General features: G+C 46.9%; 5 protein-coding genes across 5 annotated transcripts; 2 read left to right on the top strand and 3 right to left on the bottom strand.

Annotated features, from left to right (window-relative positions):
• Positions 1 to 125: 125 nt before the first annotated feature.
• DFJ58DRAFT_402605 (MBOAT, membrane-bound O-acyltransferase family-domain-containing protein) lies at positions 126 to 2625 on the top strand. Its single transcript, XM_041380226.1, has 11 exons — positions 126 to 306; positions 362 to 429; positions 539 to 913; positions 964 to 1077; positions 1126 to 1275; positions 1330 to 1527; positions 1576 to 1724; positions 1773 to 1947; positions 2012 to 2159; positions 2218 to 2284; positions 2340 to 2625. The coding sequence occupies exons 1-11, from the start codon at positions 276 to 278 to the stop codon at positions 2377 to 2379; spliced, it is 1515 nt and encodes a 504-aa protein (XP_041243471.1). The 5' UTR covers positions 126 to 275; the 3' UTR covers positions 2380 to 2625.
• Positions 2626 to 3463: 838 nt separating this feature from the next.
• On the bottom strand, positions 3464 to 5971 carry DFJ58DRAFT_790611 (uncharacterized protein). The gene is made up of 11 exons (XM_041390274.1): positions 5555 to 5971; positions 5447 to 5501; positions 5372 to 5409; positions 5200 to 5317; positions 5065 to 5147; positions 4777 to 5012; positions 4658 to 4724; positions 4554 to 4607; positions 4372 to 4502; positions 4191 to 4320; positions 3464 to 4137 (listed from the first exon to the last, which is right to left on the bottom strand). Exons 1-11 carry the CDS (start codon positions 5564 to 5566, stop codon positions 3697 to 3699), a joined length of 1365 nt encoding a protein of 454 aa, XP_041243470.1. The 5' UTR covers positions 5567 to 5971; the 3' UTR covers positions 3464 to 3696.
• A 3152-nt stretch (positions 5972 to 9123) lies between these two features.
• On the top strand, positions 9124 to 10591 carry DFJ58DRAFT_716568 (PLP-dependent transferase; the record flags this gene model as incomplete). The annotated part of the gene is made up of 5 exons (XM_041384231.1): positions 9124 to 9376; positions 9429 to 9887; positions 9941 to 10083; positions 10129 to 10458; positions 10499 to 10591. 5 exons carry the CDS (start codon positions 9124 to 9126, stop codon positions 10589 to 10591), a joined length of 1278 nt encoding a protein of 425 aa, XP_041243469.1.
• DFJ58DRAFT_402480 (uncharacterized protein) lies at positions 10582 to 11696 on the bottom strand. Its single transcript, XM_041380225.1, has 5 exons — positions 11566 to 11696; positions 11338 to 11512; positions 11150 to 11287; positions 11017 to 11100; positions 10582 to 10951 (listed from the first exon to the last, which is right to left on the bottom strand). The coding sequence occupies exons 1-5, from the start codon at positions 11578 to 11580 to the stop codon at positions 10881 to 10883; spliced, it is 483 nt and encodes a 160-aa protein (XP_041243468.1). The 5' UTR covers positions 11581 to 11696; the 3' UTR covers positions 10582 to 10880.
• Positions 11697 to 11889: 193 nt separating this feature from the next.
• DFJ58DRAFT_402475 (uncharacterized protein) lies at positions 11890 to 12631 on the bottom strand. Its single transcript, XM_041380224.1, has 2 exons — positions 12475 to 12631; positions 11890 to 12429 (listed from the first exon to the last, which is right to left on the bottom strand). The coding sequence occupies exons 1-2, from the start codon at positions 12517 to 12519 to the stop codon at positions 11962 to 11964; spliced, it is 513 nt and encodes a 170-aa protein (XP_041243467.1). The 5' UTR covers positions 12520 to 12631; the 3' UTR covers positions 11890 to 11961.
• Positions 12632 to 14276: the final 1645 nt, after the last annotated feature.

Below are 14276 nucleotides of genomic sequence, written 5' to 3'. Positions count from 1 at the left end.
CCCTCGTAGGACCAAAACACCTTCCTTCCAGAAAAATACAGAGCTCATGCCAAAGGACATCGCGATTGATATGCCCACAGACATGCGAAACCAAGAAGGTCATTTCTCGACATTTGACCTTGACTACACTCCGCCAAAGCCATGGGGAATTACATCACTCACCGTTGACTATCCCTACGTCAAGCCGCATCCCAAACGAACCACGGCCTCCTCCAAGATGGAAAACTCCAGAATTTATCTTCTATTATGTGGTCGCTTTGTTTGTGATCCCTTTTATGGCATGGGTACCTATCCACCTGAGTTCATGTATGTGAGATTTTGTCGCAGAAGATTGTCACTAATACTAATGAAACGTCGTCAGCTTCACATCCAAATTACCCATATTATCACCACAGATTGTCACCAGGCTGGATGTTTGGACGCGAAGTTGTGAGTGTCATATCTTGTGGGCATGACGTCTTGGCCGTTTTCTGCCTCTTGATTCATGCAAACAAGATATCAGGAATAGCAAATAATTCCCTGACTTTTATTCTCGCAGGATAACAGTGATACCCAGTATCGGTCATTTCGCAACAACATACTTCCACTCACATTCCTTGTCCTGATCTTCATCGCTCTCAAATACATATACACACGGTCTGCATTGCGCTCTGCCCTAAGTATACCCTCGGATAAGCTTTACTTGATTCCGTTTTTCCTCTTGTTTTCTGCTCTGTACCTTACTGGCCTCCACGGGACGAGCATCTTCAAGATTCTATTCATCCTGACGGCCAATTACTGGATTGCTAAAACATCCAGAGGATCGCGCATGGGACCACTGCTGACCTGGGTTTTTAACGTTTTAATCTTATTCGCCAATGAGATATATAGCGGATATCGGTACGCCAGTTTCCACCCTTCATTAGAAGTTTTGGTACGTCATTCTAGACGTTAATTACGAACAGTTTCTGACTTTTCACCCAGGACGCATTCCAAGGCATGTATCCGCGTTGGCATATAAGCTTCAATATCACTATGCTGCGATTGATATCATTCAACATGGATTACTATTGGGCCTATAATTCTCGTAGAGGAGAGGTGAGCAACTAGGTTCCATATCTGTCTCTATACTTATGCACCTCGAAGAACTTGAGCTCTGCTTCTACCGAAAAGCAGAGAGCCAACACGCCACTCCCTTTAGAAGATTATACATATCGAAACTACATTACTTATGTCCTCTATCCTCCGCTCTACATCGCTGGCCCTATTCTGACATTCAATAATTTCATGTGGCAGGTGCACGACAATTCTCTTCTGTTTCATTTGCCTTCATTTACATTATTTATGCAGTTGCGCTGCCCTATAGATATTCCCATACGCGTCCAAAGCCGTTACTTGGTTCGTTTCCTTGTTAGTCTCCTGACCATGGAGTCTATACTACACTATATGTATGTTGTGGCGATCAAAGATACCAAGGCTTGGCAAGGCTATACACCACTGGAGTTGAGTATGATTGGCTGGTGGAATCTCCTCATTGTTTGGTTTAAAGTGTGTGTTTTTTGGATGCGTTTGGTGTTCGGCTGATCATTTGAGTAGCTGCTTCTGCCATGGCGGTTTTTCCGTCTCTGGTCTTTGGCAAGTGGTATTGATCCACCTGAAAACATGATACGGTGCATGGTCAATAACTACTCTGCTCTTGGATTTTGGCGAAGTTGGCATCGATCATATAATCTCTGGATTGTCCGGTTCGGCTATTGTATTAATGTGCAGGCTTCTTACTCACTAGTATACAGATACATCTACATTCCACTCGGGGGTTCAAAGAATGTTGCACTAACAACCGCGCTTGTTTTCTCATTTGTCGCACTCTGGCATGATCTCTCTTTTCGCTTGCTTGCGTGGGGATGGCTCGTCAGTTTTTTCATCTTACCTGAGTTGCTTGCGAGGTATCTTCTCCCCCAAACAAAGGTTAGTCGAACGCCATCTTCATTGCATTTTCACCTTCTACAGCTCATTTCATTCCCACGATCAGTACGGGCAATTTTCATGGTATCGTCATGTCTGCGCAATAGGAAGCGTATTCAACATGTTGATGATGGTTTCCGCAAACCTTGTTGGATTTGTGATCGGTACGGACGGGATGATGTATATGGTCAACGAGATAGTGGGAACGTGGCAAGGTAGACACCTTCTGTTCTTTGTCGCCGCGTCATATTGGACTATCTAATATTCCATTAGGATTCCGTTTTTTACTCGCGGCAATCTGCATTATCTTCGTGGGAGTGCAGCTTATGTTTGAGTACCGGTGCGTTCTTTCGCCGCAGTGTTTTGCGTTGTGATCGCTCACTCTCGGTTCTCAGAGAAGAAGAGATGCGAAGAGGTGTTTACCGAAGGTGTTGACGATTTGCTTGAGGTCATCGATTGTCATTAGCAATCCTAATTAGTGTCCGACCTGTTCTGCGCCCTGCACCTACAGGAAACGAGGTCTCCAACAAAATGCTTTGTGCCTCCGTCACCTCGATTGAGCTCGTTTCGTTCACAAACCTCGTTCGCTAGGATCAAGTAGAAACCCGTCGTCGCCAAAGACGATCAGTAATTACTTGTGTCGATTGTCAGAAGCACTGAGGACATGCGAGCAGAGACCACTCCCCGTACTGCGAACGACGACAGTGAGGTTGTGTACAAATGTGGATGTAAGCTCCGGCCTTTTACTAAGTGACAAGCTAGGTTTCGAAAGGTTTTGAATGCACCAATACGAAAGTGTAAGCACGCTGGCTTTTCCTCACTAGAATTCCCATAATACTGTCCGCGATACTGAAATATAAGCTTTCAGTATCACTGCCTTTTGGCGTAACAGTTAAGGGACGACAGTCTTGACGTCGTGGGTAGGCAATCCAATCATCTTTCCCACATGTTGACGTCGAGCTACTGTGCTCTGAGCGGCTAGTTCTGATTGGAATAGAAACAATTTTGCGTTGCATTTGCAGTGCTTAGTGTTTATCACCAGAAAATCTGGTGTATATTGCCACTACAGTACATAATAAAAAACACCAGATATTCAGTTGATCATGCAGCTATGGTGCATGACAGGTGAGTGGTCAAAAGCACCAGAAAAGGTGGTGAAGTTCGTCACCTGAAAGGCCTTTTGACAAGATGGTGAAATCGGCAAAAATTCCGGTTATGTTCACCTTGTTTCATGCACCCGTTCGCACGGTGAACACTACTGGATGACGGTGATTGTCACCTTGTAAGTTCGTCATCATCACCAACCCCACGGGTGATCCAACCGGTGAACTTCACCTGCTTTTAGTTTCATAGTGATTATATTAAGTACAGCTCACCAATGGTGAACCTTGTGCCTGAAGTCATCAGTCCTTTGTTCTTCCCGGTGAGTTCCTACAGGTTCTCACGCCGCAGCGGAGGGAGTGCGAGCACTGGCATGACACTTCATCAAACATAATCAGGCAGCTCGAACCTGGATGGGTAATTTGAATGATTCTTTGAATAACGTAGAGCACATTGACGCTTGTAACAATAGTAGTGTTAATGATAACTGTGATGATATCTAGATGCCCTGAGAGTAACAATGTAACTTATAGAAAGAAATGATGATCAAATGAGTGTCTTGTCAAGAGAGCGACGACAATTAAACAAAAGGAATGACCAATATATGTGAATACACTAAACATAACATAATAAAGAGAGGGGGAGTACTCGCTATGCTCGCATACGGAGACTGCTCAGCCGTGCAGCGTGCATTTCTGCTTCCATGTCTAATGATCGCTGCTTGGCTCGCTCGCGGAGAAGGCCCCACTTGACCCACCAGTCGTCGGCTTCATCTTCAGCATCGTATCCCCAAAGTTCTTTGAGCTGCTCCCATTGTTCAGAAGCTTCGCCACCACCGAAAACGCTTTCCCCTTGAGCAGTCTTGGCACGCATGTCCTGATCGCGTTGTTCCTGCTGAGGACCAGCCGGCAGCATTTGGAAATACAGATTGCATTGTTCAGTATGCACAACACTGGCACAGCGATCTTCCCGAAGATCTTGAAAAGCATGTAAAAATGTCGATATTTGGTCCTTATCTCGCAGATGGGAGAAAAGCTTTGCAAATACAGCGGCGTCTTCTACAGCCATTGCGCCGCCCTGCAAGGATCCTGCCTGAAGGAAGTGTTAGCGCAATGCGTCATCCCACGGTCAGGGTTATAACATACTGGAAGTGGATGTGCAGCCTCGCCCATAATTGCCATACGACCGTGTTTATCAACCCAATCTTCTATTGGTGGAACCATCTTAACCTGTACACGGGAGGGTGTGGCAGCCAATTTGGTCATCTTTAGGAGTCTGAGACTTTCGATCAACCAGGATAGATAAACACCACTAGATTGGTTGTACCTCGGTTCGCATTCTCCAAGCTGCCGCCGCATCTCCTTTAAATCGAGGCCTCCTCCCCAGCAATCATCATCGGACAGCCCCTTTTGCCTGGGAGGCACCCATAGATGTAGCGCAAACTCGTCTTTACCGCCCTGCCCAGCAGCTGTTAGATTCGGCACGGCACCTCATGAATATTAGCATACTATACGGAACGCCACAGCCGAGCGATTATTGCCCAGCCAAACAAACATGGTCTCCTAAGCACATCAATTAAAGCCAATCATAATCGTGCAAGTGTGCGACTTACGACAGGTTTTTTGAAGAAGGGTGCCAATTGAGGATCGGCTCTCATAAGTTCTCCCGGGACAGTAGTACTGAGGCAGTTAGGCAACGAGTTTTATTATCAAAGTCCAGGGCAATGCTTACTTGTAGAATAAAGATTGATATGGCGCTCCGTCGAAGACATCCTTACCGACGATTGCTTGTTGCACTACACTCGAGCGGCCATCGGCGCCAACAATCACGTCGGCTAGCAGTGTTTCCCCCGAGGTCAATGTCACGTGGGGGCCATCACCACTTACAGAGGCAACCTTTGTGCCTGCCCGTACCTCAGCGCCCGCTGCTATAGCAGCATCGTACAGGACTTTCCGGAGTCCTTCATGCTGTATGAACAGACGACATTAATGTGAAGCGAGGGCAGGAGATTGTACGTACATGTAGGAAGAGGAAGTCTCCTCCAGTTTCTCGCAGAACCTCTGCTTCCCACAAATGGGTACCAATATACTCGCCAGTTTCATCTGTAGATGTAGTCAGTTATAGAGTAAAGGTGAGGTGCCGATGTACACGAACAAATCTCAACTTCCATAGCACTTGATGTTACGGATACTTGTCGAAGAGCACGCTCGAGGCCCCAATGAAAGAGAACTTTCGAGACATTTGGAGGCAACCGAATGCCTCCATGCGACATCTGTCCAGTGGCGCATTGAGAAAGGGACAACGTAGATGGTTGCGAGATACCGACCTTCGAAACGTCTGCATCGGAGTATTGTTCGAGAACAACTACACGATGACCGACTCGTCTCAGTGCTATCCGCACATGCAAGACCTGCAATTCCACCACCAACGACAATAAATTTTATGGTCAGTTCTGCCTGGGGAGGTTGAGTCAATAGGTTTGCCTGACGTGAGATGTGATATAACACACTTTTCCAGACATTTAAGCCAGCAAAAGTAGTAAAGTCGACGAAAAAGTGTAAGGGCTGTTCGGGAACCCGTCATGGGCAATGCATGCGCATAAATATATGGTTTGAACCTGTTCACCAGTGCCAAAAAAAGAAAAGCAGAGCAGAGATCCTATTTTGCAACCGCCCTCAGCACGTGCACGTGAACGGCGACTTGCACGGAACGAAAAATTCAATTCAGTACACCCTCCGCAAACTCTCGTGGGTCCTTTTGGTAATTTTGATCCCAACTCGAATGCTCGGCGTGAGATGCCGGCATTGGGAGCTGATTCCTTCGGGGGTCCTCATGTAAGAGTTTGTTACAATTGTGCACTTGGAGTGGTTATATAGTACTAATGAAGGACTCACTCATCTTTCAAACCATAAGCAATGGCATTAACCTGGGCGGGTGCTCGAGTCGAACGCAACTTGAACGTATCAAATACTGATTACATGATGTGTGATTACATAATTAACAAGTGGTTAGTCCTTTCAATTGAATTCGTTAATTCGTTTACCTTCTAATAACCAGGAAAATAGGACTAGTCTTGGATCTACAAGTGATGCATCGAAACACAGTTCGTTTCAAGCCCCCAAATTATCGAAGCTTGAAGGCTTCTGTACAGAGACCGCGTCAAAGGACGACAACTTCTTGGTATACTTACCCAACGGATCCGACGGTTTATCCGTTGCGATGATCGTATTGCTTCTGCATTACCAACCATCAAATTTCTAATCTGTTAGCCACCGACTGCGCGTATACAGGTCAAATTTCGAGATCGCTCCAAGTCTGCCGCCGGGCTCTAAATCCGCGGATAGAGATATCGACGTCGATTTCGACTTGCAATATATACTATGAAAAGTTATGAATCCTATATTGATCGCATCTACCCCCAGGTGTGTTGCGTACAGATAAGCCGGCGGCTCAAGTATTAATGACGACAATATAATGTCAGGCTATACAGGCCGCGAACTTGGACAAATTAAACGAAGGGACACACTGACCGCAGTTGGATCGTAGGTCCATATTGCCCTCAGAATTACTGTCAACTCAACCTCCTACTAGTAGCGCATGACTCGTTCTACCCTGATTGTACACTGACATTGTCCAGCCGATCGCACCGCATCATGCTCCATTTGGATAGGCTACCTGGATGGATTGCTTCTGGCCAGGAATTCGAAGGTTCTTGGCTTTACGTTCATGTGAGGCGGGAGCCCACAGCACGGAAGTAAGCCCCTTCACCTCCCTTCACTGATGAGCTTTCCCCGAGTCGCAGCATGTTCTTCAGGTTGTATGTAGGTCATCCCAATCGAGCGCTCAAAATCCGGTTCTGGTCGACAACGCCAGTTACTGAGTCACATAGCTGGCTAATAGTTTCTTCGTGTTTGCGCGTGGAAGCGCTTCTATCCGCATCAGGTGTCGTGGAGAGAAAGGTAATTATATTAATCTGACAGTGATCTAGTACTCAAATTTCACTGCCGTTAAACTTCATCTTAGACTGCTAGTACGGAATAGTGGTCACATAATATAAGCCGCGGCGACCGCACACGAACTGTCACCACATGAGACCATCAAATAACACCCGGCGTCCGCTGGCAGACTAGATATCAAATGCAAAATTCTCAAGAGGCGACCTGTCAGTGCCAAAGGTCAGACCGTGTAAGTATCAGAGTATTTCCTGGACCAATTTCCACGTACTAGTTGCTGATTTATCAATCAGACTACTTCAACGCCGTGACGCAAATACGACGTTCGCTTTTCGCATCTGGGTGTTCAGGGCGTAGCGACACTAGCACTTCTGGGCATTTGCATTTGCTCGAATAGGCGGCCCTTGGCGGTCAAGACCTGTCACTGCGTTTCCTCGTTACCAAGCATTCGCCTTGACTCCCACACTCTGCATTTCTATCTGCTCACGTCAAGGGGTTTAAGCTGATGTATCTACAATAAAGTGAGAGAATACCAAGGACTCATCTGTGTGTCCCACCTTCGCATCTACCTTTGATATACTCACCACCCCTCCCAATTTGGATTCCAGATGAGATACCTGAAGCCGGACGCATGATTGCCTGATAGGTTGATCTATCACGCACAGTGAATATTCGGATGGGCTGGCAGATTCTGATTTGAGGGCAAAATGTAGCAAACCCAAGCATGCTGAATACCCAACATCGCCATGCCACTGATCCCTATTGTCTTACCAGGTTGGATTCCGCTGCCAGTTGCTTGTTCCATAATCAGGGTGAGGTCATTGATCGGGGCGGTGTTTCCTTCCAAGCTGGGTTTGCAAGATTTTGCACACGTTTGCTTGCGGCCACAAGGTCATGTTACTTCAGAATTCATTTAACAAGGAGTAATTACGACATTCATCCGATGAGGCCTGATGAGGCTATAGTCGCGGCGCTGTGTGTTGTGAGTAACTCTGACGAGCGGTAATTGAATGGAGTTCGGGGTACAAGCATCCATCATAATTCCTGCAAATGTGTGAGTGATAAGTAGGACGTGCTTCTTGTTGTATCGAGCTCAACTCTCCAATTACCTTCTTCAGAACTTCCCCACACATCGTGATATCCCATTCTGCACCTTGGGGCACTCGTGTCGCTTCCATTTTCTATGATCGGAAATACCCGTCCGGCGTCCCTCCTGTATCAACATAGTGTCATGGATTTGATACAGCACGCCCAATGAGAAAGAGGGAAAATCTGCCAAATGTAAGCTTAGTCCTGTTTGGTTTGAGGGTGTGAGCTTTACGTTGATGATAATTCGATTATATGATTGACGGGTGCGGTACATGGTAACCCTGCAATCTCCTGCAATATATAGATTCTATCATTCTCTAGGGCGCCTCGCTCGTCATGCTGCATGCACAGAGACTTCTACTTTTTGTAGATTGGAGCGTTTATTTTGTTAATGGATGTCCGATCCTCCCTGGTTGGTTGTCAAGGGTTTTCCAAGACGCGTCGTGACACCCGCCCTAGTAGATGGGCCGTATCCAATGCTAGAGCCAGGGGCAAGTAATTTCTGTGAGTTTCTAGCAACGTGTTTGCAAGCCTATCAATTGGTCTTGGACAGGAGGCAAAAACATTGCCAGAGTCCGTACAATATTTTGAAATCTTTCCAACGAAGGCACATTAATGGAATCGTCATAATCATCTCCCTTGATGGTAAGATGATTACCAGGCACACACGATCAGCTCGCCCATGTAGATGTAATTCAAACAGATTGAGTTGCATGTTGCACAGCAAATTTTTTTTTAACAAGTTTTTAAACGATTTCCCAAATATTGGCCAGTCAACCGAAGATGTCGGTCGGTCTGGACGCTATGGGCGGCCCCGGGCTGCAACTAATAGTTTACCCTCTTACTTAGATCCTTGTTCCCTGTACATGATAGGTTCTGTATTATCAATAAGATCATCGTACGAGACGGTCAAATAAAAGGCGTTCCACCTCCGTTCAAAACTTCGAATATGTAAGTTGGTCATATCTCGCTTAAGCTTGAAGCTCGATCGCCCCAGCATTGCACTTTGTTCATAACTTCCATTCATTGTACAATAATGTCGTCTTTAAACGATAAACTCGCCGCTGCCCTTTCATCCCGAGAAAAGCGGCACATTCGCCGACGTCTCCCTGTCTCAGCCTCTCCAGTGCTCCCTTCTGCGGATTTTACATCCAACGACTATCTCTCTCTGGCTACATCATCGACCCTTCGCACAGCGTTCCAACATGCTCTTTCCACTGCACCTCAAATACTCGGATCAGGTGGTTCTCGGTTGCTTGTACCAACGCCTGCTCATCTCGCCCTCGAAAGTCGACTGGAAAGATTCTTCGGCGCTGAGGAAGGCGTTGTTATTCAACTCAGGTTTCGACGCAAACGTTGCATTCTTTTCCGCCATTCCTCAGCCTGGCGACGTAATTCTATACGATGAACATATCCACGCATCTGTACATGATGGGATGGGTGCTTCGCGGGTAGATTCCTCCAGCCTCATTAAATTTCCACACAATTCGGTCGTTGCGCTCAAGCGGTCGCTGCGAAAATTACTCCACGAACGAGATGATCTACGGGATGGGAGAGCAAGCGCATTCGTTGCTGTGGAAAGTCTATATAGCATGGATGGGACATTCGCTCCCTTACGCGAAATCGTGCAATGTGTCGAAGAGTTGCTGCCAAAGAGGAATGGATATGTGATAGTGGACGAGGCGCATGCAACAGGAATATATGGCCCGCAGGGTCGAGGGATGGTTGCTGCGCTAGGACTTGAGGGACGCGTCTTGGCACGCTTGCATACATTCGGGAAGGCGCTTGCGGGATCAGGAGGTGCGAGTTTTTGTCACTTAAATTGATGAACGATATCCTGAGCATCGATGTAGCTGCGATACTAACCACAGAGCTCATACGGGATTACCTCTTGAATTATGCCCGTCCACTGATATACACCACGACGCTCACGTATGCAAATATCATCGCCGTTGAGTGTGCCTTTGATATGCTGGAGGATGGGAGTGCTGAAGTGGTAAGCTCTGTGTCCCAAATGTCCGTAAAACTGTTAATAACATAGACTCAGCTCGCGCTCCATCTCCTAGATCTATCAAGGTACTTCTTGGAGCTTCTAAGACCTCACCTACAGTCAGCTCCCCCCGAATTGCTCTGCTTGCCCGGCCATCTACGTGCGGATGATCATAAGGATCCCACAAATACTCCCTCCGACGCATCCTTCCCTCCCCCGACACCTATCATCCCTCTCCTCACACCTCATCCACATTCCCTTGCTGCACATCTTGCCTCCCTTTCCCAACCATTGTTTACGAAAGCAATCACATGGCCCACAGTTCCTGTGGGAACATCCCGAGTAAGAGTATGTTTGCACGCAGGGCACACTCGTGACGATGTAAAAAAAACTGGTAGATGGTATTGCCGACTGGTTACAGGCATGGCTCGCAAGAGAAAGAGAAGTAGCAAGACAGTGGCTGGATGTGGCCGAAGGGGAGGGTGTAGGAGCGTGGATGGAATCAAAGTTATAAGATATTGATTTTAGAGGTATAATTTAATTTTGGTCACCTAGAAATGTAGCTTTACACACCACATCAAAATTCCTGTTCTCCTGTCTCGCTCCACTTGTTGCTCCTGCGTTGTTCCTACGCGATTCCTACGCGTGCTTTGCCGCGCGAATGACCGCAAGTATATCATGCTAACTCCTGACGCTAACCCGGTTTCGTGCAGCAAAGGGAGGACGTGGGGAGCAATCTTAGAATGCAGGTTCAAAGCGTACCACCAAAATTGATGAGAACTGAAGAATGCCTTCAGACTGATTCAGTCCTGCAAAGCCTCGATCTCACGAGTACTTCGCGTGAGATAGTCATCATACGAGTCATGATGGAGTGCTGCATATCAAGATAAAAATACAGAAATTGAGCAAGCCGTCCACATCTGCATCCACCATGCTTACCAGCATTTTTGAGTTTAGTGCGAAACCGCGCAATAACTTCTCGGTTGTGTGCTATTGCCGAGAGTTGCGCATGTTTGATGGTACCTACATGGTGTTTAAAGGACGGTAGAGACCCACAAAAATACAAGCCTACCTGAGACATGAATAACGCGGGGGATGATCCTGACATCGTGGACGCTAGTGAGAAGTGTGACTGCACCCCATGCAATTCGATGTTGATCTCGTGCGACACGAATAATACAGAGGTTCGTGATTGGTGAAAAATACTTGACTGCAGCCATTTAAGATGGAAAGCTGGAGTATGATGAAAGATGTACGCACCAGTCAACGACATCCCCACTGCTCCCCATCCAGTGTCGCCAAAGTTTGTCACGACACTGTCACGGAGGGCGTTGTAAATCAACCTCCCGTCGAGAGATCGCGTACTTAGAGGCTCATTTCCAGCGGACACATCCGCCGTATACATGTCAACAAATTCGACAAGGAGCCAGCGATTCTTGTTTGATCACATGGGTGAGCTCGTTACAACCTGTTGAAAACGAGTTTTACCTTGAACCGAACCATGTCTTGCACTGAAGTGCAAACAATCCACAGTCAATATTTAATGAAGGCAGGCCTTGAAGGGAATGGAGAGTGACAAACTCGAAGTTCTCGAGTGTTAGATCATATCACAGTTTGAGTGTGCTCCAGCCTCCGAGGCCAACTCGACTCCGAGACCATAATAGAGCACACGTGACACAACACGTGCGACGCGAACCGTAGCAGTTCGCGTGTTCGCGACCTCCCAACACATGTAATATGTACTTAGTATGTACTTACAATTGAAGGAGGGTATCATACAAATATTGATCTGGTGAGCATAACTTAGACACCGTGATAGTTGATTATGCGATGCACAGATTAAATACTCAATGACGGACATTCAGTATCAAAATATTTCTACGCTCACTCCCAATCATTACGCGGGTAGATATTAACCCACCACTGCGGCGGTCTACCCAGGATATTCGCCAAATAATCTACCTGCTCCTGCCAAGGGATGATTGGGATTTCGTCCTCATCATCAGAGCACACAGATAAGACAACCACCTCTCCATCGACGTCCAAGTACTCAGTAGGCGCGCCATTTGTCTCGGGCTGAAAACAATTTTCGATTGTCAGAGGGTCGATGTCGACGGATCCACAGATGTGTGCGAAGCCCCTCTTCCAGAAATCTTTTTGAGTGGGAGGATCGTAAGGATCCTCAGGAAGGCGGATGTTCTTTCCGAGTTCAGCGAGCCACTCGTCGCTAAGCCAAAAACCGTAGTTTTGTTTGTAACGTTGTCTGGGCGGGTAGGAAAGCTTGAGCTTGTGTGGGCGAGCCGTAAATCTGAAGGGCGCAAGGGGAGGTAGGGTTGACTTCGTTTCAACAACCTGATGTGGTGTTGGCGAGGAATTGTGAGCAAGAAGCAGACTCACCCTTAGATTTTGCATCGATTGACGTAGAAGTTCGGATGCAGACATTGCGATACTTTGCGGTTGGTCGAACAAACAAGAAAATTGAATGTTGTTGTCAGACTCGGAGCCAAAACGAAGGCTCTAAAGAGAATGTACAATACCCACAAAACCGTCACACGCGCGTCTTTAAGTGGGACTACAGATTAGTCATGGTTGTGCCGTGGATCGCATACAAGAACAATGGTCCCTGTTCTGGTCCTAATTGTAGATTGCAGCGTCGGTGCCTCAAATCAAGTGAATGGCGAAACATAACAATGTCGTTTTTCTTCCGCTGGAAGGCTTCCATGCGGGAAAAGCGGGAAAGGTGAGAGGTCGAGTCGTCGATTACTACTTCGCACAGGAGACGGATCACGAAAAAGCGCGCCTTCGCGGAAAACGCATTGCATAGCGAGTATAGATTATTAAATCAAAGTAGTGAAAAAGTAAATATCCTGCTCACTAGTCCTGCTCAGAGTCATAGTCCTCAACTTGAGCCGTAGCTCTAATATCAATAACCAATCTGACCGTACCACTCCAAACACCCTTCGACTCTTCACCACTTCATGATTCCGTGAGTGCATCAAGAATGATAGCCATTGGGTCTTGTGGACGTCTTGGCATTTTACAACTGCGACGTTGACTACTTGGGCTGACTGTGATGGACAAAGTTTTGATGCTGGTATAGGCAAGTGGTTCTAGGGCTGGTAAAGGTGGTTTGTTCTCCTGATGGGACTAAGGGCGCGAGAAACTGTGCGACGTCGGAAGGAAATCAGTCAGTCGGTAATAACCATCAAAAAAGGGGGCCTCAAGTATGTAAGCCACTGAGGCTCAGTCACGAGGCTGTTGAATCAAGCCAAACCCGTGGCGCTGAAAGGGTGTTTGAGCTCTGTGAGAGAATCTGGTCATCGTCAATATGGCTGATCACATCAGTAATAGAATAGAGCCAGCTGAAGTGCACTGGCAGAGTGCTATGAACGGTCCGGGCTCTGCGCCGTGTGGGAACATTAACTTATCCCTCTCTTGGGATTGGATGAGATGTTGCGCATTCCGAAGTCTTCGCATAGACAAACACTGTGAGCACAAAACGCCTCGTGTCAAACAGCTAATGGCTACACTCACCTGTTGCGATTCGAGATGCATCAGACGTTCTTGCACGAGGGCAGTTGAGCTTGTGCATTGATGAGAGTATAGTGTGCAGCATTGAGTCATACGCAATATTGACACTAGCACAAGAGTACAGGTTGACTGTTAGTTTACAGCCGTAGGCGGATCGAGTATAAAGAAGATGGTTGTTCCTTCTACACGATGATACTGTACCGTTAGTATTGAAGATCGTGAGTTCAAAAACGACACCCGCATGAGGGCTACCTCCCACGCAACCAACGGTTGATGTGCCCTTTTTGACGTTGTGGATGTCGACTGCGGATGTCGATGACAGGAGTCGGGGAGGCTCAAACAAAGACGATGGCGTTTGCTCACAGTCGAATTCATGTCCTTTAACTCTACAGGACCTTTAGTTCCACATGCATCAAATCATATATCTCACTGTCGTACCTGAAATCCTTGTTAAACAACCTCAATTTGACGCATGTCGACCTCCAAGTTTTGTTTTGTGATAACTAAAACCAAACCTGAGGTCCAGAAACTCAGAATACTCATGTTACTGACCACCAGGACACAAAGGAGGACAACACGAAGACTGATGAACAAGAGTCAAGTCACTATGAAGATGAAAAAGGCGATCAAAAGACTGACGAAGAAGGCGATACAACTCACTACGAAGA

This window comes from Suillus subalutaceus (assembly GCF_016647625.1).
Source record: "Suillus subalutaceus strain FC151 chromosome Unknown DFJ58scaffold_59, whole genome shotgun sequence".
NCBI classification, from domain to species: Eukaryota; Fungi; Basidiomycota; class Agaricomycetes; order Boletales; family Suillaceae; genus Suillus; species Suillus subalutaceus.
This window is presented reverse-complemented; position numbering and strand designations above follow the sequence as displayed.

What these genes read in the sequence shown, in the direction of transcription:
- DFJ58DRAFT_402605 (XM_041380226.1), top strand. Translation starts at nt 276, where the DNA reads ATGGCATGGGTACCTATCCACCTGAGTTCAT. An exon ending in TCCTCATTGTTTGGTTTAAA is followed by an intron (nt 1,528 to 1,575) that starts GTGTGTGTTTTT and finishes TCATTTGAGTAG; the next exon opens with CTGCTTCTGCCATGGCGGTT. An exon ending in GATAGTGGGAACGTGGCAAG is followed by an intron (nt 2,160 to 2,217) that starts GTAGACACCTTC and finishes ATATTCCATTAG; the next exon opens with GATTCCGTTTTTTACTCGCG.
- DFJ58DRAFT_790611 (XM_041390274.1), bottom strand. An exon ending in TGGAATTGCAGGTCTTGCAT is followed by an intron (nt 5,410 to 5,446) that starts GTGCGGATAGCA and finishes GTCATCGTGTAG; the next exon opens with TTGTTCTCGAACAATACTCC. An exon ending in CGGCTGTGGCGTTCCGTATA is followed by an intron (nt 4,503 to 4,553) that starts GTATGCTAATAT and finishes GCTGCTGGGCAG; the next exon opens with GGCGGTAAAGACGAGTTTGC.
- DFJ58DRAFT_402480 (XM_041380225.1), bottom strand. An exon ending in AGTGGGGATGTCGTTGACTG is followed by an intron (nt 11,288 to 11,337) that starts GTGCGTACATCT and finishes AAATGGCTGCAG; the next exon opens with TCAAGTATTTTTCACCAATC. An exon ending in CCGCGTTATTCATGTCTCAG is followed by an intron (nt 11,101 to 11,149) that starts GTAGGCTTGTAT and finishes AACACCATGTAG; the next exon opens with GTACCATCAAACATGCGCAA.
- DFJ58DRAFT_402475 (XM_041380224.1), bottom strand. Translation starts at nt 12,519, where the DNA reads ATGTCTGCATCCGAACTTCTACGTCAATCGATGCAAAATCTAAGG. An exon ending in AATCGATGCAAAATCTAAGG is followed by an intron (nt 12,430 to 12,474) that starts GTGAGTCTGCTT and finishes ACACCACATCAG; the next exon opens with GTTGTTGAAACGAAGTCAAC.